The sequence below is a fragment of the Eschrichtius robustus genome, chromosome 1 (genome assembly GCF_028021215.1).
Source record: "Eschrichtius robustus isolate mEscRob2 chromosome 1, mEscRob2.pri, whole genome shotgun sequence".
In the NCBI taxonomy this organism is placed as follows: Eukaryota; Metazoa; Chordata; class Mammalia; order Artiodactyla; family Eschrichtiidae; genus Eschrichtius; species Eschrichtius robustus.
This window is the reverse complement of record NC_090824.1, coordinates 32,234,819-32,259,537: the sequence shown is the minus strand read 5'-3', so window position 1 is coordinate 32,259,537 and position 24,719 is coordinate 32,234,819. Positions and strand designations below refer to the sequence as shown.

Sequence of the window (24,719 nt, the reverse complement as noted above, 5' to 3'; positions counted from 1 at the left end):
GTGCGTGAAGTCACAGTGTATGTTCCAGCCCCAGCCAAGCTCCCAGCTGAATGCAGCCTGTGTGTTGTCTCAGCTGAAACCATGTGGAGCAGAAGAACCTCCCAGCTGAGCCCAGCCAACCCATAGAATTGAGAGAAATGATGAATAGTCTGAAGCCACTAAGTCTGGGGGTGGTTTGTTTTCCAGCAATTGATGAGTGAAACAAAAAAGTTAAAAGTGAGTAGCCAAAGCTGTGTTACAAATGAATTTATTTGAAAAAACCTCAAATTATCTGAGTTTGGCCTGTGAGTTTTAGTCTGATCTCATGAAGGGGAATGCCACTTGCTCCTCCAACTGTGGACATCACACTTCCAAACCATTGCCCTGGTTGTAGAGTACAGTTCCTGCCCCCTCTTCTATACCTGGGAAAAATATAGATATAGGCATGTTTCCAGCAAGATGCCTTTTTAGAATTTTAGATGCTGGTGAAATCAGCATGGTACAGGTGGAAGTTAAGGCTGTGAAACCAACTCCCTATTATAAAGAATTGAACATCTCCTCCCAGATGGAATCTTAGGCTGCCTCTGTTGTTCCCTCTATTGTCATGGAAACTTGGCGGTCTGTCAAACCTAACACAGCTTGTGGTACTGGAGTGGTCGCCCTGAGCAAAAGCTGTGGCAGGGTTTACATTCTACTCTTCTGGAAACTGAGGGCAAGGAGCAGCGTGTGTGCATTTCAGACAGAAGGGACTGTTGGTCTAACATTGATTTCATTTACTCCCGTCTCGTCTGGTGAACACAGCCCCCATCGGCAGCTTACTTTTCCAATAGGAAGGATGGATTGTTTTTATGTATTTCAAGTGCTTGTCCTACTTTACAAATGTGAGCAGAACACAAAATGCTGTGTGTTTGCTTTGGAATCGCTCACTCCCCAAGGAGAGAGGGAGGGAGTAGGAGCCATTTGCAAATGCACAATTGTCCCGGCCCCTTTTGTTTGGTTTCTGTATTACACAATCATACTTAACATAATTATTTTGTTTTTGTTGTCTTTTGGTGAGGAAGAAGGAAGGGAATGGATGTGAGGATTTTTATGAAAATACTATTTCCTCCCCAGAGGGAAACGGTTTAGCGTTTGCCTCGTCGGGGAGACAGCTTGCCTCTGCCCAACACCAAAAATTTCCACCAACCCTGGTTGCTCTTGAGCCCACAACAGACTTCTGTGGCCCGAGGGTTCAGTTCCAGCAGGGTGACTCAGACTCTTCAAGCTTTGTCTGTGGGCCGAGAGAACTGACCCAGCCACCGGAGGTCCTGGGGACTTGCAGCCAGTCCCTCTTGTCTCCTTCAGAAGAGAAGAAAAATCTGCCTTTGTGACTTCAGATGGACTGTGTTGAACTCCCGGGATGTTCTGCTGTTGAAACCCATAATAATGAATTCATGATTTCATGTCCAGTTTCCAAATGCAGATATTATTTCAGGATCTGCTTCTTGGTCCAGTCCGTCGTAGCTTGGCTCAACTAGGAGAAACTCCAGTGAGGGTGAGCCATTCTCTACCCACCCCCCCACCCCTCCCCACAATAGCTGTGCTCTTGAATCTGGCAACCACTAGCCACATATGGTTATGCAAAGTTAAGTTAACTAAAATTAAATGCAACTAAAGATTTAGTTCTTCAGTTGCATCAGCTACGATTTAGTGCTTCATAGCCACACGTGGCTTGTGGCTTCCACATTGGACGGCACAGATATAGAACATGTCCATCATTGCAGAAAGTTCTTTTGGACTCTGTGGCTTTGTAGCATTGCAGAGTCCCAAGAATGAAATCTTCTCTTGGTCCTGTGGTATCCTGTTCCCTTGCTGCACGATCAGTGTCAGGTTGCTTGTTCTCTCCACCCTAGAGTGCAAGCTCGTTGAGGGCAGGACTATGCTGGTTGTGTTCTGCTTCCCATGCCTCGCAGTGCAGGGGGCATCATAGTGCTTGCTTGCTAAGTATAAAAGTGGATCAGTGGATGGCTGAACAAGCAGTGTTTGTGGACCCAAGTAATGCCCTAGGGTCCCTGGAGGTTTGGGTGAACCTATTAGGGCATAGTCATTCTGTTATTCCAAGATATGGAAGCAACCTAAGTGTCCATCAATGGATTAATGGACAAAGAAGATGTGGTATATATATATATATATAATGGAATACTACTCAGCCATAAAAAAGAATGAAATGTTGCCACTTGCAACAGTATGGATGGACTTGGAGGGTATTACACTTAGTGAAATAAGTCAGGCAGAGAAAGACAAATACTGTATGACATCACTTATATGTGGAATCTAAAAAATACAACAGACTAGTGAATATAACAAAAAAGAAACAGACTCACAGATATAGAGAACAAACTAGTGGTTACCAGTGGGGAGAGGGAAGGGGATAGGGGTAAGATAGGGGTAAAGGATTAAGAGGTAAAAACAGCTATGTATAAAATAAATAAGCTGTACAATATAGCCTTATAAATAAGGCTATATTGTACAGCACAGGGAATATAGACAATATTTTATAATAACTATAAATGGAGTATAATCTTTAATAATTGTGTATCACTGATTGTACACCAGAAGCTTATTCAAAATGGTAAATCAACTATACCTCAATAAAAAAAAAAACAAAACTCCATTTTATAGAACTCATTGTCTTTTTTGATTCCTAAAATAGATAAAAATGAGTCACCACAGATGATTGGAGATGGTCTTTAGCAATGGTCCTGGACTGTTTCAGAACTTTTTAACTTGGCCTTGGGGACCAGTCATATCTAGATGGACCCTTTTGGGAGCTCGTCTGAAGCCCGGAAGGATCTCCGTGTGTGGGGACAGGTGGGGCTTCTTCTGAAGCTGCCTTTAACCTGTCTGTCTCCAGGTAGTGTTCCCCTGGTTGTGAAGCTGGTCTCTGGCAGAGCTGCCATGGCATCTCTGTTGGCCCAGGGCAAACCATTTCCAAACCAAATTTATGGCCTGTTCTTAACACCACGGGGATGCCTGCAGCTCCCCTCTCCCATGAGCTGCGAAGAGACAACAGGGCAACCTCTTTGAGTTTGAAAAGAAGCTGTGTCTTCCTCAATTCCTCTTTTTTGAAGGTGAACAAAGCTGTAGGAGGAGCTTCTCACAGTAGGTTTAAAGTGCCTGGAGGGCAGGGCTGTCTTATCTGGATCTTCAGCAGTTGGTGTCTCACATGGAATAGGCTCTTGGTAAACAGTTTTTGACTTGGGAATCCAGTTGTTTGTTTGTTTGTTTTTCCACTATAGTTTATTACAAGGTATTAAATATAGTTCCCTGTGCTATACAGTAGGACCTCGTTTTTTTACTCTTTATGTAGTAGTTCATATCTGCTAATCCCAAACTGAATCCAATTTTGCAGTTGGGTCAGAGTTTCTGTTTGCAGTGTTACTCTGTAATAATTCAAGGCAGCTTGGTGTAGTGGTTAGAAGCGTGGCTCTGGAGCCAGGCCCTGGGTGTCGAGTTCAGCACTGACGCACACTTAACGTACCCTGCCTCATAGGGCTGTTGTGAAGGTTAAATTAGTTAACGTATCGTAAGTGATGTATAGTTATCAGCGCTTATTATTATCACTCTTCAGACTTAAGGTCTGGCAACCAGATCCCTCTGTGACCAAGGATGAGTTCCTTGATTTTCCCAGGTGTTAGAAGATACGGATATTTCTCTCCTTGTGTGATCGTGAGAACAAAAGGCATGCTGTTCCCTGGCTCCTGGGGATTGACATGGCAAAATAACTAACCAATAGGTCTTAAAAGCAGGGTCTTACTTCATGTAAGTAGCCCTGACTTCCATGGACCAGGAGAGAGTAGCGTGACAGCAGTGTCTCGATCTGCCCTTGGACAGCTTTGAGGCTACTGGTTGGCCTGCAAGCCAGGGTATGAGAACACTGATCCCACCCTCTGGCCGGCGTCTGCTGCTCACCAGGCAGAATTACAGAGCCAGGTCTGGCTGCATTTCTAGGCTGCAGACAGATTAAGAATGAGTCTGAGGGAAGAAGAGAGACTTCTAGCCCAGCTTTGCTGGTTGCAGCCACCTGGGTCCTGTGCCCGTCCAGGTGCCCACAGCCAGGGCTTCCAAGCCTGCGTCATTCAGCTGGACCTTTGGGTCCCAAGTTTTCCCTGGTGCCCAGTGGGTCAGAGGCTTGGAGGGTTGTAGTGGCAGAGGGGCCTGGGGTGGGGATGGAGAGAGAAGAGACCCACCTCTCAGCCTCGGAGATAACTTATGTTCTGAAGTGGAGCTAGGGCAAGAAGCTGTGGCCCACCTCTGCCCACCATGTAATGTGGGAGGGAGGGGGAAAGCTTAGAAAGGGGGATGGGGGTGAGGTAGGGGAGTGGCCCAGTGATCCCCGGTGGTGGCAGGAGCCTGGGAGACCAGGCCTGTCACATCACACCCGCTGGTTTGGAGGTAGTGCTGGGTGGGAAAGGCTGCTGCAGGGATGCGTTCATCCCACAAATAATCAAGTGCCCCAGCATTGTGCTGGATGCTGGAGATGTATTCACAGACAGAAGAGACAGAATCCTTGTCTTCTTGGAGCTCAGAGTGGGGGATTCCATTGCTAATCAAATCACACAAATCAATTCATCATCAAACTGTGTTAAGGGCCCTAAAGGAAAAGTGTGGGGTGAGAGGTTATTAGAGGGGGACCTGTCCTGACCTGTGAGAGTCAGGGAGAACCTCCCAGATGAACCCAAATCTGAGTAGGGGTGGGAGGAAAGGGAGAAGGAACAGTGTGTCTAAAGGCCCAGGGGTAGGAGCAAATGTAGCCCATTTGGGAACTGGAAAGTAGGCCAGTGTGCCCGACCAGCAGCAAGCAAGGCGGGGACAGAGCAGGAAGAGCTGAGGCCAGAGAAGGGGCCCCAGCGTCAGATCTGCCAGGCTAGGAGACCATGTGAAAGTCCCCAGGGACAGAGGGGCACCACCCAAGGGTTCTAAGCAGGGTCAGCCAGAGGGAAGTTGATCCTGTGCAGGGGTGAGGTGTGGATTGTATTGTCCAGTTATTGTTTTCCAGCTGTATTCTGCAGTTGTTAACAGGGGTTCACTGGGAAAGGGGTTCATGGGCAAATAAGTTTGGGAGATATATAATCATATATGCTCTTGATCTGGTTATCTATTGCTGTGTAACAAACCACTCGAAACTTAATGGCTTGCTGTACACCTGAAACATTGTAAATCAACTGTACTTCAATAGAAAAAAATTGTTTTAGTTTAATGGCTTAAAACAACAACTTATTAACTCTCACAGTTCTGGCGAGTTGACTGGGCTCAGCTGGGTGGGTCTTGCTCAGGGTCTCTCAAGCAGTTACTCCTTTTCATCTCTGTTAGTTGCAGTCAGATGATTGCTGAGGTTAGACTCATCTGAAGGCTTCCTCACTCACATGTCTCTGTGCCCGTGTTGGTTGGGCATTTCTCTCTCCACTTGGTTTCGCCTCATGTTAGCTTGGGCTTCCTCCTAGCATGGCAGTCTCAGTGTTTGTTGGGCTTCTTACATGGTGGCTGGTTTCCCCCAGAGTGAGTGTTGCAAGAGGCCCAGGAAGAAACTGCAAGGCTTCATGTAACCTTGCTCAAAAGTCCCAAAACATCACTGCCACAGCATTTTATTGGTCAAGCAAGTTACTGAGGCTGGCCCAGATTCAAAGGAGGAGAATTAGACTCCACAGCTCGACAGGAAGAGTAGCAAATACTTTGCAGCTACCTATCTTTAATCTGCTATACCTCTTGGAGATTCATAATGCATAGGAATGTACCAAAGGTGTCTGGGAAGTCCTGCAGCAAAGAAAACTGTTTAACTCAGCATTTCACAATCTGATGATGATGATATATTAAATCAGGAAATTCCTTTCTCATAGAAAATTGCTTAACTTGTATTCTGCCAGAGCGCAGTGGGCAGAATGGAAAGGTGATAGATTTGGGGGCTCAGTACTACTTTCTAATCAATAAAACTTTCCAAAGATGGAAGGTAGAGATTGCTAGTGAGTTCCTGGTTTGGGGAGGTACGCAAATAGGGCCAAGTGCAGAGACCATCAGCGTGGACCGGGAGACCAACTGTCCCAATGGTGAAAGCTTGGATTTGACCTCTGACCAATCTAGGTTCAAATTCACCACTTAGAGCTGTGTAAAACCGGGCAAGTTACCTCTCTCTGGTCTTCAGTTTCCTTCTCTACAAAATAGGTAGTTCCTATTTCATAGGGTTTTGAGGATTAATGAGATCCTGTATGTGAATTACTGAGCACAGGATGCCTTCCTTGGTTAGAATTTGTGGCTGCTTAGTTTCCTACCACTTCTAGGGTTTAATAACTTTGGGTTTATTCTGGACTTGCTTCCCAAGGGCAAACTAGTATTTTAAGTCATGGACTCATCCTTACTTTTCTTGCAAAAGTAACCTCTGTACCCTTTCACTTTTTTTCCAACCTAGTTTCTCATAAGTGACCGTGACCCTCAGTGCAACCTCCACTGCTCCAGGACTCAACCCAAACCTATCTGTGCCTCTGACGGCAGGTCCTACGAGTCCATGTGTGAGTACCAGCGAGCCAAGTGCCGAGACCCAGCCCTGGGTGTGGTACATCGAGGTAGATGCAAAGGTGAGTGTGCACGTGCCCAGCAGAGGAGAGATACCTGAGCACCACGCTCCCTGCACGGGGCGCTCCCCATAGGGAGAGCTCAGAATGAGTCTGTTCATTTCACTTGCCAACCTCTCCCCATGTCCTTTCCACCAGGCAATGTGGGAAGGAGGACTGGCCCAGTGAAGGATGAGTACTTTTCTGGCTTTTAAACACCGCCACCAGGGCTTAGAGAGATGTGCTGCTATTTGGCTAGTGCTTTTAATTTTTATTATTATTATTTTTTTTGTAGAGGTGCTTAAAATGGCAAGACATTATGGCTGGCTCCTAAATAGGGATTCCACATTGTTGGCCAACAGATATATTTTGTTTGGTCTGCTCGCATGTTTAAAAATATTTAAAACATTTGAGACAGCATTTAAAAATTGGGAAATTCAACATGAAAGTCTGGATTTTTGTACTTCCCATAAAAAATTGGAAGCTCTGGTGACGTTACGTCTGAGTTCCCTCCTTCAAGGCAAACATGTGGCTGGAGCTGAGTAGTAGCTACCTCCTTTAAAGGGGAGCCCGTTTTCCAGTTTGCCACAGTCCTCAGCACTCCCTATGGTGTTGCCAAGCTGAATGCCATTCTTCACATGCCCAGCCCCTTCTCTAATTTATATCACTTTCCTACGCCCTGTAGGTATTTGAGTTTGTGACCCCTGGACTGATCAGAGCTATAATAGGAATTGTGGGAGGCTAAGCCAGCTGCCCTAGAATTCTGATTTCCCAAAGAAAGTGCTTGCAGTTCTTGAACTACAAAACATTTTTGAGACTCCTTGGGCTTGTGTGTTTTTGAATAAACCTAGTGAAAAATAATAGAAGTAGAACATTTTTCTCCCTAGGAGGGCCTGGGGATACTTGGGAGAAAAAGAATAAACAGACCTTGGTATAAATATGACCCCCCCCACCCTACTTTTCTAAGAATGCCACTAAGAGGAAGGTGAGGCCACGTGGCACTCACCAGCCCCTGCCCTTGTGCCCTTGGAACAACCAGCTGGCTGTGTGTGGGCCCCCCGCACGGCAGAGTGCTTTTTCCCCAGCATTTCTAGAACCAGCAGCCGCTTTGTCCATGGCTCCTGTGTGGGATCCAAGTGAATCTCAAATGCACTCCTCCCTCTTTTAGACGCTGGCCAGAGCAAGTGTCGCCTGGAGCGGGCTCAGGCCCTCGAGCAAGCCAAGAAGCCCCAGGAGGCGGTGTTTGTCCCTGAGTGCAGCGAGGATGGCTCCTTTACCCAGGTAGGCCTTGGCCACGTCTCTCAGGCCTGGGTCCTGGACTGAGGCTGGGGGGAAGGGCCTGGGAGCAGGAGGGCCCTGAGAGCCTCGCTTTCTGGAAACAGCTGAGAACTCTCTGACACCCTCCATGTTGCTTTCTGGGGCCGGCGTCCCCCTCCTGGGCCCCATGCCATCCCTTGCCAGCTGGCAGTGGGTCCTGAAAGGCTCATGCAGGTACGAGCCAGGAAACTGGCATTGCTTGGTCCCCATCCTCCCTGCTGGCTGTCTTCATTTTTCTCTCCTGTCAAATGTAGAGTGATTATTTTTTCTTATCCTCACCAGTTTCCATGGGCAACCCCCTTATTCCCTTCACTGTTTATTGCTACCCCTTCTATATGCCCCTCCTTCCCGCCCCCAAACCTCTAACCAAGCTCTGCTCCCTTTGAGTGTAAAGGTGTCTGGGGTTTGTGGAGTGTGAGTGCATGTGTGGGTGTGTGGTATCTGTGTGTCTGTGTGTGTGTTGTGTGGTTTCTGTGTGTGTGTGTAGGGGGTTGCCTGTGTGTGTGGGTATCTGTGTGTGCGTATGGTGTATGTATGTGTTGTGTGGTGTGTGATATTGTGTGCATGTGTGTGTGTTGTGTGGTTTCCGTGTGTGTGTGAGGGTTGTCTGTGTGTGTGGTATCTGTGCATGTGTGTGTGTTGTGTGGTTTCCGTGTGTGGGCGGGGTTGTCTGTGTATGTGGGTGCCTGTGTATGTGTGTGTGGTGTATGCGTGTGATGTGTGGTATGTGGTATCTGTGTGCATGTGTGGTGTCTGCATGTGCGTGCATGTACGCTCGTGTGTGCATGCACTCAGATTCTAAAATTTCCTTTCAGGCAGTCCTACCTCTGATCCTGTATGATCTGCTGGCTAGAGCTTGTGTAAGAGTAATGCTGGCTCTGTTGAAGTTGGCACAGACTGAAACACGGGCAGCATGGGACAACGGGGTGGCAAAGCTTTCAGGCTGCAGGTGGGGACACAGTCTAGGGGTGGATGTGGCTCTAAGGAAGTGGGGAGGACCACTGGACAAGGGTGGGTCAGCACTTGCTTGGGACGGGCCTGGTGCCGAGACTCCCTCTGCGGAGTGGAGTGGCATCCGGGTACTACCTGCGGGCTGGAAGCAGAGGCCGCAGGACCTTCACAGCTTCCCAGGAATCCTGAGTCTTGGGGCGAAGGCTGTAGGCTGGCCTCTGGTCCGCTGGGTTTCAGGTTTCATTTCGTGGCTGGGCCCAGGGGATTGCTGATTTCAGACCGAGGGCAGGTGGAGGTGGAAATGGGAGGGGTGGTGAGGTCGGGAATGGGACTCCGTATTTTTTAAAGTTTCCCCGCTGATTCAAGTGTTCAGCCAGTTAGCCATAAAAAGAAACGAAACTGAGTTATTTGTAGTGAGGTGGATGGACCTAGAGTCTATCATACAGAGTGAAGTAAGTCAGAAAGAGAAAAACAAATACCGTATGCTAACACATATATATGGAATCTAAGAAAAAAAAAAGGTCATGGAGAACCTAGGGGCAGGACGGGAATAAAGACGCAGACGTAGAGAATGGACTTGAGGACACGGGGAGGGGGAAGGGTAAGCTGGGACGAAGTGAGAGAGTGGCATGGACATATATACACTACCAAATGTAAAATAGATAGCTAGTGGGAAGCAGCCGCATAGCACAGGGAGATCAGCTCGGTGCTGTGCTTTGTGACCACCTAGAGGGGTGAGATAGGGAGGGTGGGAGGGAGGGAGACGCAAGAGGGAGGAGATATGGGGATATATGTATACATATAGCTGGTTCACTTTGTTATAAAGCAGAAACTAACACACCATTGTAAAGCAATTATGCTCCAGTAAAGATGTTAAAAAATAATAATAATCCATAAATAAAATTAAAAGACAACCAATAAAGTAGAGTTTTAAAAAAGAAAAAAAAAAAAAAGTGTTCAGCCAGGATCGAGAACCACCGGGTTAAGCTGACCTTGGCTGCCCACCCTGTGAGAGGTGCTTTTATTCATTTTCTCACTTAAGTCTCACCACAAGCCTGCCAGGTAGGTGTTAGTGTCCTCATTTACAGAAGATGCGACCACAGTGGGACGTAGAGTGGCCCGGGAGCTGGGAGTCCAGCTCAGATCGCTCCAGCTCCAAAGCCCTCAATACTCTTGCTGTTCTGTCAACTGGCAGCTTTAAAGGAGGCTCTGAGTGCTCGCTTCGGCAGCACGTGTACTAAAATTGGAACGATACAGAGAAGATGAGCACGGCCAGGCGTGACATGCAAATTCGTGAAGCGTCCCATATTTTATCGTGACTTCACCCCATCTCAAGATTCTCCCAGAAATGTGACTCTTTATAATGTGTAGCTATCATAATACATAAAATAAACGTATGGTGCAAAATTTTAGATGAAATTTATAAAAATATTAAAATTCATATCTATATACGAAACAAATATGTACTAAAAATTCCATTCTGAGAGGTTTAATCAAGTTCTCTCCTTTCACTTGAATATTATACTGTTTTGTTTCTTTTCTATAGAAATAAAAATGCCTATTGAAAAAAATAATAAAGGAGGCTCTGAGGTGGAGACTAGAGGAAGGCAGTCTAGTGCGGTAGACTAGGCATGAATCCACCCACCACCTCAGGCGCGTTGCTGAACTTCCCTGGGTCGCGGTATCCTTATGTGAAAAATGGAGACTGTGATCTCCATTATCGTTCTATGTGGTAATAATTATTATTATATAATACGTGTTACATGTTACTATTATTATTACTATTATTGAGTATTACTGTAGCTTACCTCATGGGGTTGTGATGAGGATTAAATGAGTTAACACATGTAAAATCTTTGGAACACATAAATACTATATGGATATCTGTCATTACCATCATCATTATCCCCATTTCTACTCTGGCTCTACTGCTCAAATCTTCCCAAGATGTTACAGATGATGTCGCCTAAGGAAAAGAAAATCTTTTGTTGAACCTTCCCCCCCATCAATTCTTTACCATTTTTTCTAGTGAAAAGAGTGCAGGTGATCTTTGTGCTGAGAATTCATGTGTGCGGGAGAAAATCAAACCCCTCACAGCTGAGTTTGGGGCTGAGACGGGGGTAATAAGGAGGAGGTGGAATCCTTTTTCCCCTTTCTCTAGACCTCTGTAATTCTGAGTGTGTTACTTATGAGAACGGTTGACCCCTGCCCTCCTGGTTCTGAAGCGTTTGCTGCCTTGTGACAGACAGCCGCTGGCCAGCTTTTGTTTCGCGGAGGCCAGGCTGGACCAGGTGGTGTTTGCCGGGGAGGGGAACTTCCAGATTAGTCCAGGCAGAATTGCTAAGTGAGGGGGCCCCTAAAGTGCAGCAAAGGGTGGATAGACAATGAAGAGCCCCCTCATGTGTTTGACACACTAAGCACTGCCATGTGTCTGCAGGCTCGAGGCTGGCTCACCCCGGTGGGCAGCTAGGCAGCCAGACAGCTGGTCAGTCCCCGTTACAGGGATTGAAATGGATGTGCCTTTTCCCTTGATCAAAGGCACTGCAATAACTTCACATAATGAGGCTGCCTCTTTGAGTGTGCTTCAATTGTACTGACAGGCTGCCAAAAGGCTAGGAGAAAAAGATGCTTTTCTCCCTCCTCCAACCTCCACTGTCTCTTAGGTGGACTTCTTTGTTTTTGTTTCTTTTTTAAGACCAAAACCCAGAGAGCAGATACATTGTTTCAATATTGTTTAAAACAGAGGAATATTCAAATGATGTTTAAAACAGAGAGAATATTGACATGCGTGCATCCTGGTGTTAATAACATATTTTAGTCCTGTGAATTATTACTCAGTAACATCCTCTTGAAGTTTATGGAGGGAGTGAGGGGACCCTAATGGGACTGGGTTTGTCTGGCATGGGACACGGCTTGGGACCACATGACTGGGTTGGCTTTAATGGGGTTCATGTGGGATGCAATGGTCTCTGTTCTCTAATTTGTTTTCCCTTGACCGCTTCCCTCGATACCCCCCAACCCAACTCACACAGCAGAGTGATAAACATTACAACATTAGGTTTTTAAAAACCTTGATATCTAGTCCACATCTCAGACCATTAAATCAAATTCTGGGAGAGGCACCCAGACATCGTTATTATTTCAAGCTCCCAGGTGATGCCAGGGTTCAGTCCAAGTTGTGAATGACCTGCTGTTGTGAGGGCTTCATCACTCCTGTTCTTGGCTGTGTCACTGGAATGTGGAGTTAAGGCTTTTTGCTGACCTGTTGAGTAAGGTTGGGAGCTACTGGTTTTGTCCTTTGGTGTGGTCCTATCTGTTTTCTCTTCTGGGTATCAGGAATGTAACTCCTGACATCTGGTCTACCGAGTCCTCTGCCAAGCTGTTTTCTGCTGCCCAATATGATGAACTGAAGTCAGAGCCGTAGTAGTGATTTCAGCAGTGAAGGGTATGGGATCACCACCGCCAGGATGTTGGCTAGAGCTTGTCAAGCTTATGCAGCACTGAATAATAATGATGGCAACTCTTTACTGAGTGCTATTTGGTACCAGGCACTGAGTTTTACACCCATTAATCTTTACTAGGACCTTTTGAGGTAGTTATTAATACCCTTATTTATACTGGAAAACTGAGTTTCAGAGGGATTGAATAACATGTTCAAGGTCACTAAGGATTTGTACCCAGGACTGCCTAATTTCAAGGCCTGTGCTCTTGACTTTTTTATGCTACAGAAGTGTCCTTGATGCATATGTAATTCATTTTCATAACCATTGTTATTCCAGAAGTCCCCTCTCTGATGCTGTTGACCAATCAATCAAGCAAACATAAAAAAAAAAAATCCTTTTGCTTATGGAAATTTTCAAACATACAAAAAAGTAGAAATAATAGTATAATGAACTCCATGTACCTGTCACCCAGATTCAACAATGATTAACACGTGGCTGATTCTGTTTCATCTTTACCCTATTTTCATCTCCCACCCCAAACTGGATTGCTTCAAAGCAGGTCCCAGACACAATATTTTTTCATCTCAGACATTTTGGAGCTCTGCTATGTTCTGGGTTGTGAGGTGGTTGGCTATGGTGGAGTCAAGAAATGTCACGGTCTGTGCCTTCAAGAGCTTACATGCAGAAAAGATATGAGAACATATGATGAAGTAGCTAGTTAGTATACAAGACCCTATATGTACAACGGGGTATATTTCAAATGCCCACTTACAGGTCAGTAATTTGGAATTCTGAGTGATTTTATTGTTGAGAAAACGTATATAAATTAAAAATTTCTGAACATAAAAAATGCCTTAAGCAAAGCAAAAAGGCAAATGATGTATATTAGCCTTAATGACAAAAGGCTAATATTAGACAAAAAACTCTCACAAACCAGGAAGAAAAAAGATCTTAGTAGAAAAGTGGGCAAGAGATATCAATAAGCAGGTCACACAATAATAACAAATAGCCAGTAAGTGACTATGAATGATATTTTCCTTAGTAATTAAAGAAATACAAATAAAAATGACGATGTGTCATTTTGCTTACCAAATTGTTCAAACTTGGAAAAGAGATAGTAATATTCAGGCCTGGGTGAAGGGAAAAGGCTACCTCCACACTGTACTTGAAAAGGTAAATTGGCACTGACATTTTATGAGATAATTTTGCAATATGGGTCAAAAGTCCTTAATTGTGCCCACATCTTGAGCCTGAAATTTCACTTCTAGGAATATATTCTAAAGAAATAATTAAAGATACGTGCAAATATTTAGCCACAAGGATTTCCATCTAAGTTCTGCTTATATTTGCAAAAATTTGGAAACAATCTAAATATCCACAATAGAGAAGTGCTTAAACAAATTATGGCATAGCCATACTTTGCAGCTAGTAGAATGATGTGTTGTAGATGCTCATTGTACATAGTGTGTGTGTATATATGTATACTAGAGACTTAATCAAATAATCAAAAGAGAAATATTTTCGTTTTTTTCTAAATAGAAAAGCCATGTACACTTTGTAAAAAAAAAAATTCTGACAATACAGAAGTACATAGGTAGAAAGGTAAAGTCACTGATTTCATCTCTTTGAAGTAGCAACAATTAAGTCTATAACCCACTAGTTTTTTTTTTTTCTTTGTGTACTTACCATTATTTAGGACAAAAATGATAAAATGTCATATATCGTTTTCTAATGCTTTCTTATACTAATTATATTGTGGACTTATTTCCAGGTTAATTACACATAACTCTACCTCATTTTTTAAAATGGCTGCATTATATTCCATTGTATGTATGTACCATGAATTCTGGAAATTTGGGGATTAAATTTCTGGAAGTTGAATATTGGGTCAAAAGGACATGCACTTTTTAAGGCATTTGATATATACTCCCAAATTGCCTTCTAGTGTTGAGCAATAATGTGGTCGATTAGCGGTTGTTACCAAATACATTCCCAAGCCATTTTAATTTTTTTGTGTAGATGGATTGTAGTTCTAATAATACTTTAGAATATAAAACAACATTCATAATGTTACTGCTGCATGAAAAAATGTATTATGTTTCCCACTTTGAGCCCCATGTTCCAGGAACAGTCTTTCTTGATATAGCTCTGTCTGGCACCCACGCTTTCCCCATTTTTCCTCATTCTAATCACTCTTCCCCACACCAACACACACGTACATGTGCTTTTTTATTTCCCGAGGTCACTTTTTTTTTTTTTGCCATAGGGATCTGGGGAGCTGTATTTTCTTCTTGATGATGCTTTGTTCAGAAGTTGGAAGTGCAAAGAGAAAGTTCTGTGGCTTTTTGGCAAAGACAGTGGGTCGCCCTCGTCAGCATTTCTATAGCTCTTACTGTTGCATTTTCTAAAACCTGGGGAACTGCAGCTTGTTTCCTAAATGCTGGTGCCTGAGCTGTGAAGCAGGTCTTGAGGTTCCTTTTTAGCGCCTCCTCTCCCCACCCCCATAGTACAGAATTGCACGTCCTGAAATCACCCCCGCGGGCTGAGTTGTGTGACTAGCTTGCCCTGGAAACACCTGGGTTTACCATCTGGGTCTCCTTCTTCCAGGTTCTCAGCAAGTACTGAAGGTAGGGATGTTTTGCGTCAATAGTGAACCTTTGTTGACCTCAGCTGATGAAACGTTGGTAGGCTGGAGCACTGAGCATCGTCTTAGGGGAAAGGATTTGTCCCATCTTTGATGAGTCCAAGGGCTACATCTTTTTGTCATGTGAAACTATCTTACCTAGAGCAATAGTGTGGATGTCTCTTCAGACAGTGCAGAGGGCTCTCTAGGTAAAGTACTAAGAGCCTGGCTGCATCCGTAGCTGGAATGTTCTGAGCTTCTCCAGCCATAACCAGTTCCTTTGGATGTCTCCAAACACAGCCAGTTCTGTATTTCTTAGTGGACTGTGCCAACTTTTTTTTTTCTTTTTTTAAAAGCAGTCGCAATGTTAAATATTTAAGTCCATCCTTTACGTACAGATGGCATAATGGCCAAGAGACCCACTGTTGGGTCAGCTGTTGCTTTTCTTTGTCCTTTTCTGTTAAAGGACAGTTTGAACATCTACTGTGCCCAGGGCATCTTACTACTTGTTTTACATGTGTTTTTCATTGAATTGCTTTTGTTCCAAACAACCAGATGTTGCGTATGATAATTTACACGAAAATGCCCATAACACAGCACATACTTGCTGTTCAGCAAATGTTAGTTTTCTTCCTCTTTGGTCTCATTTTGCTCAACCGTAAAATGGGAGAGCTAGTTGGGCTCTTCCAGAGGTCGGCAAACGGTGGCCTGTGGGCTGGCCACCTGGTTTTGTTATTTAAAATAGCAACTCTATTAAGATAGAATTCACATGCCGTAAAATGTATCCCTTTAAATGTATGATCCAGTGGTTTTTAGGGTATTTACAGAGTTGTGTAACCATCGCCACTGTCTAATGACAGAATATTTTCATCACCCAAGAACAAATCCTTGTACCCACTGGGGGTCATATGAAAGTAAATGTTTAATTTTGTAAATGAGGGCAGGGACAGGGCCTGATGCCTCCACGTGCAGGAAGGACATGTGTAGTAAGTGACTCACCTAATCTCTCACACATGGTGAGAGCCACCACTGTCATCTTTTCAGCGAGAGAACTGGCACCCCCTGGGTCACCCACAGGTGCAGAGGAGGGCAAGATGAGGGTGGGTGGAGCTCCAACACTGTATCCATTGTGTTCTGTGGTGACTTGCCTACCCTAACCACTGCTCCATCCTCCTCTTCAATGGCCTATGGCCACTGAGCATCCTTTCCCAGGTTGGCTGGCATGATTTGCTTTGGAGCAAGTTGCAGGGTCTGGGTGCTCCCAGCTGAGCATCTGACCTCAGCATAGCCTCTGGTGAGTCTGTCCCTACAGTCTATCGTGGAAATGAAAGGAGCAAGCTCTGGGCGGTATCTGCAGCTGCTCTTCTGCAGAGGGGTGTACCTGGGAGGGAGGGAGGGAAGGATGGAGGCCTGCTTCTCTGGCCTTCCTGCTGCTTATGGAAAAGGGAAGACTCAGTGACGGAGGTTTCAGTCACCCTCTCTGCTGTTCTTTTCTTTTTCAGATAATAACAACACCACCTGTATAGCACTTACTATGTGCCAAGGTGTTTTATAAGTGGCTGACACACATTAACTTATTCAATCCTCACTATGACCTGTGAGTAGACACTATTATATTCTTATTTTATAGATAAGGAATCTGAGCCACAGAGAAGCTGAGTGGCTTGCCCGGGGTCATGCAGCTTGCAAGTGGCAGAGTCAGGATTCAAACCCAAGCAGCCTGGCACCAGGGTTCTTGGTCCTAACGACTACTCTATACTGCCTCTTAAAGGAGATTGCCAACTTTTATAATGATGTTGCCAAACTGGAGCATATCCAGGGGATAACTAAGGTGAGAAGGTTAGGAAATTATGTCACATGAGGAATATTCAAAGGAGCCAGAGGTTGCTTTCAAGATAAGAAGAACCAAAGGGTGAATGGGAAAGAGATGACCACAGGGATGCATGAGAGTTGTTTCAAACTTTGTCTGTGGATGACAATAGCTTTTTCTTGAACAGTCCCACAGAGCCAACCCAGGATCACTGAGTAAAATATTTAATGACTCAGATTCTGACTCAAACTACGGAAGAACTTTCTTCAAGAGGAGGAAACCATAGATGGACTATTTTACTCAAAGAGGACTTAACTTTCCATCCCAGGAAGAGGGCAGGCAGGACTGAATGGGCATCCAGCAGGGCTGCTGTGGGGCAAGGGGGTTAAACTGATGACCTCTGGGAGTAACCTCCACACTTTTTAGAGTTTATGCGACTAATGTTCAATCCGGTGGTTAGGCACATAGTAGGCCCACAGCAAACACTTATTCGGGAACCTTCCAGGCAGAGCCATTAATACACACACATTCAGGGCTATTGCCACTCCGCTATGGATGCATATGACATGCTAGGAGGTGACCCTGCTGGTCAGTCAACTAAACTCTTCTCAAAAATTAACAGGATCAGAATTTTTTTTCCCCTGTCAAAGTAGGGAAAAGTAAAAGGAACACGGAAGGGATGTATGAAGGCAGAAAATTTTAACTAAAAGTGAAGTCAGATATGGGAAACAAGAAAGAGCCCCCCACTCCTGCAGGCCACTTGTGTCCCGCCACTGGCCAGATTGTCACAGTTCTGATGTGAACAAAGCTCCTACACAAGAGGGACTTTTTAATTGGATATATTTTTTTAAACATCTTTATTGGAGTATAATTGCTTTACAATGGTGTCTTAGTTTCTACTGTATAACAAAGTGAATCAGCTATACATATACATATATCCCCATATCTTCTCCCTCTTGCGTCTCCCTCCCACCCGCCCTATCCCACCCCTCTAGGTGGTCACAAAGCACCGAGCTGATCTCCCTGTGCTATGCGGCTGCTTCCCACTAGCTATCTATTTTACATTTGGTAGTGTATATATGTCCATGCCACTCTCTCACTTCGTCCCAGCTTACCCTTCCCCCTCCCCGTGTCCACAAGTCCATTCTCTACGTCTGCGTCTTTATTCCCGTCCTGCCCCTAGGTTCTCCATGACCTTTTTTTTTTCTTAGATTCCATATATATGTGTTAGCATACGGTATTTGTTTTTCTCTTTCTGAATTACTTCACTCTGTATGACAGTCTCTAGGTCCATCCACCTCACCACAAATAACTCAATTTCATTTCTTTTTATGGCTGGGTAATATTCCATTGTATATATGTGCCACATCTTCTTTATCCATTCATCTGTTGATGTACATTTAGGTTGATTCCATGTCCTGGCTATTGTAAATAGAGCTGCAGTGAACATTGTGGTACATGTCTCTTTCTGAATTACGGTTTTCTCAGGGTATATGCCCAGTAGTGGGATTGCTGGGTCGCATGGTAGTTCTATTTTTAGTTTTTTTAAGGAACCTCCATACTGTTCTCCATAGTGGCTGTATCAATTTACATTGCCACCAACAGTGCAAGAGGGTTCCCTTTTCTCCACACCCGCTCCAGCATTTACTGTTTGTAGGTTTTTTGATGCTGGCCATCCTGACCGGTGTGAGATGATACCTCATTGTAGTTTTGATTTGCATTTCTCTAATGGTTAGTGATGTTGAGCATCCTTTCATGTGTTTGTTGGCAATCTGTATATCTTCTTTGGAGAAATGTCTATTTAGGACTTCTGCCCATTTTTGGATTGGGTTGTTTGTTTTTCTAATATTGAGTTGCATGAGCTGCTTGTATATTTTGGAGATTAATCCTTTGTCCATTGCTCCGTTTGCACATATTTTCTCCCATTCTGAGGGTTGTCTTTTCGTCTTGTTTATGGTTTCCTTTGCTGTGCGAAAGCTTTTAAGTTTCATTAGGTCCCATTTGTTTATTTTTGTTTTTATTTCCATTTCTCTAGGAGGTGGGTCAAAAAGGATCTTGCTGTGATTTATGTCATAGAGTGTTCTGCCTATGTTTTCCTCTAAGAGTTTTAGAGTGTCTGGCCTTACACTTAGGTCTTTCATCCATTTTGAGTTTATTTTTGTGTATGGTGCTGGGGAGTTCTAATTTCATTCTTTTACATGTAGCTGTCCAGTTTTCCCAGCACCACTTATTGAAGAGGCTGTCTTTTCTCCATCGTATATTCTTGCCTCCTTTATCAGAGATAAGGTGACCATATGTGCATGGGTTTATCTCTGGGCTTTCTATCCTGTTCCATTGATATATATTTCTGTTTTTGTGCCAGTACCATACTGTCTTGATTACTGTAGCTTTGTAGTATAGTCTAAAGTCAGGGAGCATGATTCCTCCAGCTCTGTTTTTCTTTCTCAAGATTGCTTTGGCTATTTGGGGTATTTTGTGTTTCCATACAAATTGTGAAATTCTTTGTTCTAGTTCTGTGAAAAATGCCAGTGGTAGTTTGATATGGATTGAATTGAATCTGTAGATTGCTTTGGGTAGTAGAGTCATTTTCACAATGTTGATTCTTCCAATCCAAGAACATGGTATACCACTCCATCTGTTTGTATCATCTTTAATTTCTTTCATCAGTGTCTTATAGTTTTCTGCATGCAGGTCTTTTGTCTCCTTAGGTAGGTTTATTCCTAGGTATTTTATTCTTTTTGTTGCAGTGGTAAATGGGAGTGTTTTCTTAACTTCACTTTCAGATTTTTCATCATTAGTGTATAGGAATGCAAGAGATTTCTGTGCATTAATTTTGTATCCTGCTACTTTACCAAATTCATTGATTAGCTCTAGTAGTTTTCTGGTAACATCTTTAGGATTCTCTATGTATAGTATCATGTTATCTGCAAACAGTGACAGTTTACCTCTTCTTCTGATTTGGATTCATTTTATTTCTTTTTCATCTGTAATTGCTGTGGCTAAAACTTCCAAAACTATGTTGAATAATAGTGGTGAGAGTGGGCAACCTTGTCCTGTTCCTGATCTTAGTGGAAATGGTTTCAGTTTTTCACCATTGAGAATGATGTTGGCTATGGGTTTGTCATATATGGCCTTTATTATGTTGAGGTAAGTTCCCTCTATGCCCACTTTCTTGAGGATTTTTATCATAAATGGATGTTGAATTTTGTTGAAAACTTTTTCTGCATCTATTGAGATGATCATATGGTTTTTTTCCTTCAATTTGTTAATATGGTATATCACACTGATTGATTTGCACATATTGAAGAATCCCTGCAATCCTGGGATAAACCCCACTTGATCACGGTGTATGATCCTTTTAATGTGCTGTTGGATTCTGTTTGCTAGTATTTTGTTGAGGATATTTGCATTGATGTTCATCAGTGATAATGGCCTGTAGTTTTCTTTTTTCCTGACATCTTTGTCTGGTTTTGGTATCAGGGTGATGGTGGCCTCATAGAATGAATTTGGGAGCGTTCCTCCCTCTGCTATATTTTGGAAGAGTTTGAGAAGGATAGGTGTTAGCTCTTCTCTAAATGTTTCATAGAATTCGCTTGTGAAGCCATCTGGTCCTGGGCTTTTGTTTGTTTAGAGATTTTAAATCACAGTTTCAATTTCAGTGCTTGTGATTGGTCTGTTCGTATTTTCTATTTCTTCCTGGTTCAATCTCAGAAGGTTGTGCTTTTTTAAGAATTTGTCCATCTCCTCCAGGTTGTCCATTTTATTGGCATATAGTTGCTTGTAGTAATCTCTCATGATCCTTTGTATTTCTGCAGTGTCAGTTGTTACTTCTCCTTTTTCATTTCTAATTCTATTGATCTGAGTCTTCTCCCTTTTTTTCTTGATGAGTCTGGCTAATGGTCTATCAATTTTGTTTGTCTTCTCAAAGAACCAACTTTTAGTTTTATTGATCTTTGCTATCATTTCCTGCATTTCTTTTCCATTTATTTCTGATATGATCATTATGATTTCTTTCCTTCTGCTAATTTTGGGTTTTTTTTGTTCTTCTTTCTCTAATTGATTTAGGTGTAAGGTTAGCTTGTTTATTTGAGATGTTTCTCGTTTCTTAAGGAAGGATTGTATTTCTATAAACTTCCCTCTTAGAACTGCTTGTGTTGCATCCCATAGGTTTTCGGTCATCGTGTTTTCATTCTCATTTGTTTCTAGGTATTTTTTGATTTCCTCTTTGATTTCTTCAGTGATCTCTTGGTTATTTAGTAGTGTATTGTTTAGCCTCCACGTGTTTGTATTTTTTACAGTTTTATTCCTGTAATTGATATCTAGTCTCATAGCGTTATAGTCGGAAAAGATACTTGATACGATTTCAATTTTCTTTACCAAGGCTTGATTTGTGACCCAGGATATGATATATCCTGAAGAATGTTCCATGAGCACTTGAGAAGAAAGTGTATTCTGTTGTTTTTGGATGGAATGTCCTATAAATATCAGTTAAGTCCATCTTGTTCAATGTATCATCTAAAGCTTGTATTTCCTTATTTATTTTCATTTTGGATGATCTGTCCATTGGTGAAAGTGGGGTGTTAAAGTCCCCTACTACGATTGTATTACTGTCGATTTCCCCTTTTATGGCTGTTAGCATTTGCCTTATGTATTGCAGTGCTCCTATGTTGGGGGCATAAATATTTACAATTGTTCTATCTTCTTCTTGGATTGATCCCTTGATCATTATGTAGTGTCCTTCTCTGTCTCTTGTAATAGTGTTTGTTTTAAAGTCTATTTTGTCTGATATGAGAATTGCTACTCCAGCATTATTTTGATTTCCATTTGCATGGAATATCTTTTTCCATCCCCTCACTTTCAGTCTGTATGTGTCCCAAGGTCTGAAGTGGGTCTCTTGTAGACAGCATATATATGGGTCTTGTTTTTGTATCCCTTCAGCCAGTCTATGTCTTTTGGCTGGAACTTTTAATCCATTTACATTTAAGGTAGTTATCGATATGTATGTTCCCATTACCATTTTCTTTTTTTTTTTTAACGTCTTTATTGGAGTATAATTGCTTTACAATGGTGTGTTAGTTTCTGCTTTCTAACAAATTGAATCATTTATACATATACATATATCCCCATATCTCTTCCCTCTTGCATCTCCCTCCCTCCAACCCTACCTATCCCACACCTCTAGCTGGTCACAAAGCACCGAGCTGATCTCCCTGTGCTATGTGGTTGCTTCCAACTAGCTATCTATTTTATATTTGGTAGTGTATATATGTCCATGCCACAGAGAGACTACCCTTTGTAGACTTTGTCCCAGCTTACCCTTCCCATTCCCCGTGTCCTCAAGTCCATTCTCTAGTAGGTCTGCGTCTTTATTCCCGTCTTGCCCCTAGGTTCTTCATGACCATTTTTTTTTTTTTTGAGATTCCATACATATGTGTTAGCATACAGTATTTGTTTTTCTCTTTCTGACTTACTTCACTCTGTATGACAGACTCTAGATCCTTCCACCTCACTACAAATGAGTCTATTTTGTTTCTTTTTACGACTGGGAATATGCCATTGTATATATGTGCCACATGTTCTTTATCCATTCATCTGTCAATGGACACTTAGGTTGCTTCCATGTCCTGGCTATTGTAAATAGAGCTGCAGTGAACATTGTGGTACATGACTCTTTTTGAATTATGGTTTTCTCAGGGTGTATGCCCAGTAGTGGGATTGCTGGGTCGTATGGTAGTTCTATTTTTAGTTGTTTAAGGAAGCTCCATACTGTTCTCCATAGTGGCTGTATCAATTTACAGTCCCACCAACAGTGCAAGAGGGTTCCCTTTTCTCCATACCCTCTCTAGCATTTATTATTTGTAGATTTTTTGATGATGGCCATTCTGACTGGTGTGAGATGATATCTCATTGTAGGTTTGTTTGCATTTCTCTAATGATTAATGATGTTGAGCATTCTTTCATGTGTTTGTTGGCAATCTGTATATCTTCTTTGGAGAAATGTCTATTTAGGACTTCTACCCATTTTTGGATTGGGTTGTTTGTTCTTTTGATATTGAGCTGCATGAGCTTCTTGTAAATTTTGGAGATTAATCCTTTGTCCGTTGCTTCATTTGCACATATTTTCTCCCATTCTGAGGGTTGTCTTTTCGTCTTGTTTATGGTTTCCTTTGCTGTGCAAAAGTTTTTAAGTTTCATTAGGTCCCATTTGTTTATTTTTGTTTTTATTTCCATTTCTCTAGGAGGTGGGTCAAAAAGGATCTTGCTGTGATTTATGTCATAGAGTGTTCTGCCTATGTTTTCCTCTAAGAGTTTTATGGTGTCTGGCCTTACATTTAGGTCTTTCATCCATTTTGAGTTTATTTTTGTGTATGGTTTTAGGGAGTGTTCTAATTTCATTCTTTTACATGTAGCTGTCCAGTTTTCCCAGCACCACTTAACTGAAGAGGCTGTCTTTTCTCCACTGTATATTCTTCCCTCCTTTTTCAAAGATAAGGTGACCATATGTGCCTGGGTTTATATCTGGGCTTTCTATCCTCTTCCATTGATCTATGTTTCTGTTTTTGTGCCAGTACCAAGCTGTCTTGATTACTGCAGCTTTGTAGTATAATCTGAAGTCAGGGAGCATGATACCTCCAGCTCCGTTTTTCTTTCACAAGATTGCTTTGGCTATTCGGGGTCTTTTGTGTTTCCATACAAATTGTGAATTTTTTTGTTCTAGTTCTGTGAAAAATGCCATTGGTATTTTGATAGGGATTGCATTGAATCTGTAGATTGCTTTGGGTAGTAGAGTCATTTTCACAATGTTGATTCTTCCAATCCAAGAACATGGTATATCTCTCCATCTATTTGTATCATCTTTAATTTCTTTCATCAGTGTCTTATAGTTTTCTGCATGCAGGTCTTTTGTCTCCTTAGGTAGGTTTATTCCTAGGTATTTTATTCTTTTTGTTGCAGTGGTAAATGGGAGTGTTTTCTTAACTTCACTTTCAGATTTTTCATCATTAGTGTATAGGAATGCAAGAGATTTCTGTGCATTAATTTTGTATCCTGCTACTTTACCAAATTCATTGATTAGCTCTAGTAGTTTTCTGGTAACATCTTTAGGATTTTCTATGTATAGTATCATGTCATCTGTAAACAGTGACAGCTTTACTTTTTCTTTTCCGATTTGGATTCCTTTTATTTCTTTTTCTTCTCTGATTGCTGTGGCTAAAACTTCCAATACTATGTTGAATAATAGTAGTGAGAGTGGGCAACCTTGTCTTGTTCCTGATCTTAGTGGAAATGGTTTCAATTTTTCATCATTGAGTACGATGTTGGCTGATATGGCCTTCATTATGTTGAGGTAAGTTCCCTCTATGCCTACTTTCTGGAAGGTTTTTATCATAAATGGATGTTGAATTTTGTTGAAAGCTTTCTCTGCATCTTTTGAGATGATCATATGGTTTTTATCCTTTAATTTGTTAATATGGTGTATCACATTGATTGATTTGCATATACTGAAGAATCCCTGCATTCCTGGGATAAACCCCACTTGATCACAGTGTATGATCCTTTTAGTGTGCTGTTGGATTCTGTTTGCTAGTATTTTGTTGAGGATTTTTGCATCTATGTTCATCAGTGATATTGGCCTGTAGTTTTCTTTCTTTGTGACATCTTTGTCTGGTTTTGGTATCAGGGTGATGGTGACCTCGTAGAATGAGTTGGGGAGTGTTCCTCCCTCTGCAATATTTTGGAAGAGTTTGAGAAGGATAGGTGTTAGCTCTTCTCTAAATGTTTGATAGAATTTGCTTGTGAAGCCACCTGGTCCCGGGCTTTTGTTTGTTGGAGGATTTTTTATCACAGTTTCAATTTCAGTGCTTGTGATTGATCTGTTCATGTTTTCTATTTCTTCCTGGTTCAGTCTCGGAAGGGTGTGCATTTCTAAGAATTTGTCCATTTCTTCCACGTTGTCCATTTTATTGGCATACAGTTGCTTGTCGTAATCTCTCATGATCCTTTGTATTTCTGCA

At 42.6% G+C, this 24,719-nt stretch overlaps 1 protein-coding gene and 1 pseudogene across 3 annotated transcripts in view; both read left to right on the top strand.

The window, feature by feature from the left end:
- SMOC1 (SPARC related modular calcium binding 1) overlaps positions 1 to 24,719 on the top strand; it is a 160,851-nt gene that overhangs the window by 58,984 nt on the left and 77,148 nt on the right. For all 3 annotated transcript variants that reach the window (XM_068543581.1, XM_068543572.1, XM_068543561.1), the window contains exons 2-3: positions 6,422 to 6,587; positions 7,732 to 7,844. In XM_068543581.1, coding sequence (XP_068399682.1) covers positions 6,422 to 6,587; positions 7,732 to 7,844 — 279 coding nt within the window. The remainder of the gene's footprint in view (positions 1 to 6,421; positions 6,588 to 7,731; positions 7,845 to 24,719) is intronic.
- LOC137778868 (U6 spliceosomal RNA) lies at positions 10,045 to 10,144 on the top strand (annotated as a pseudogene).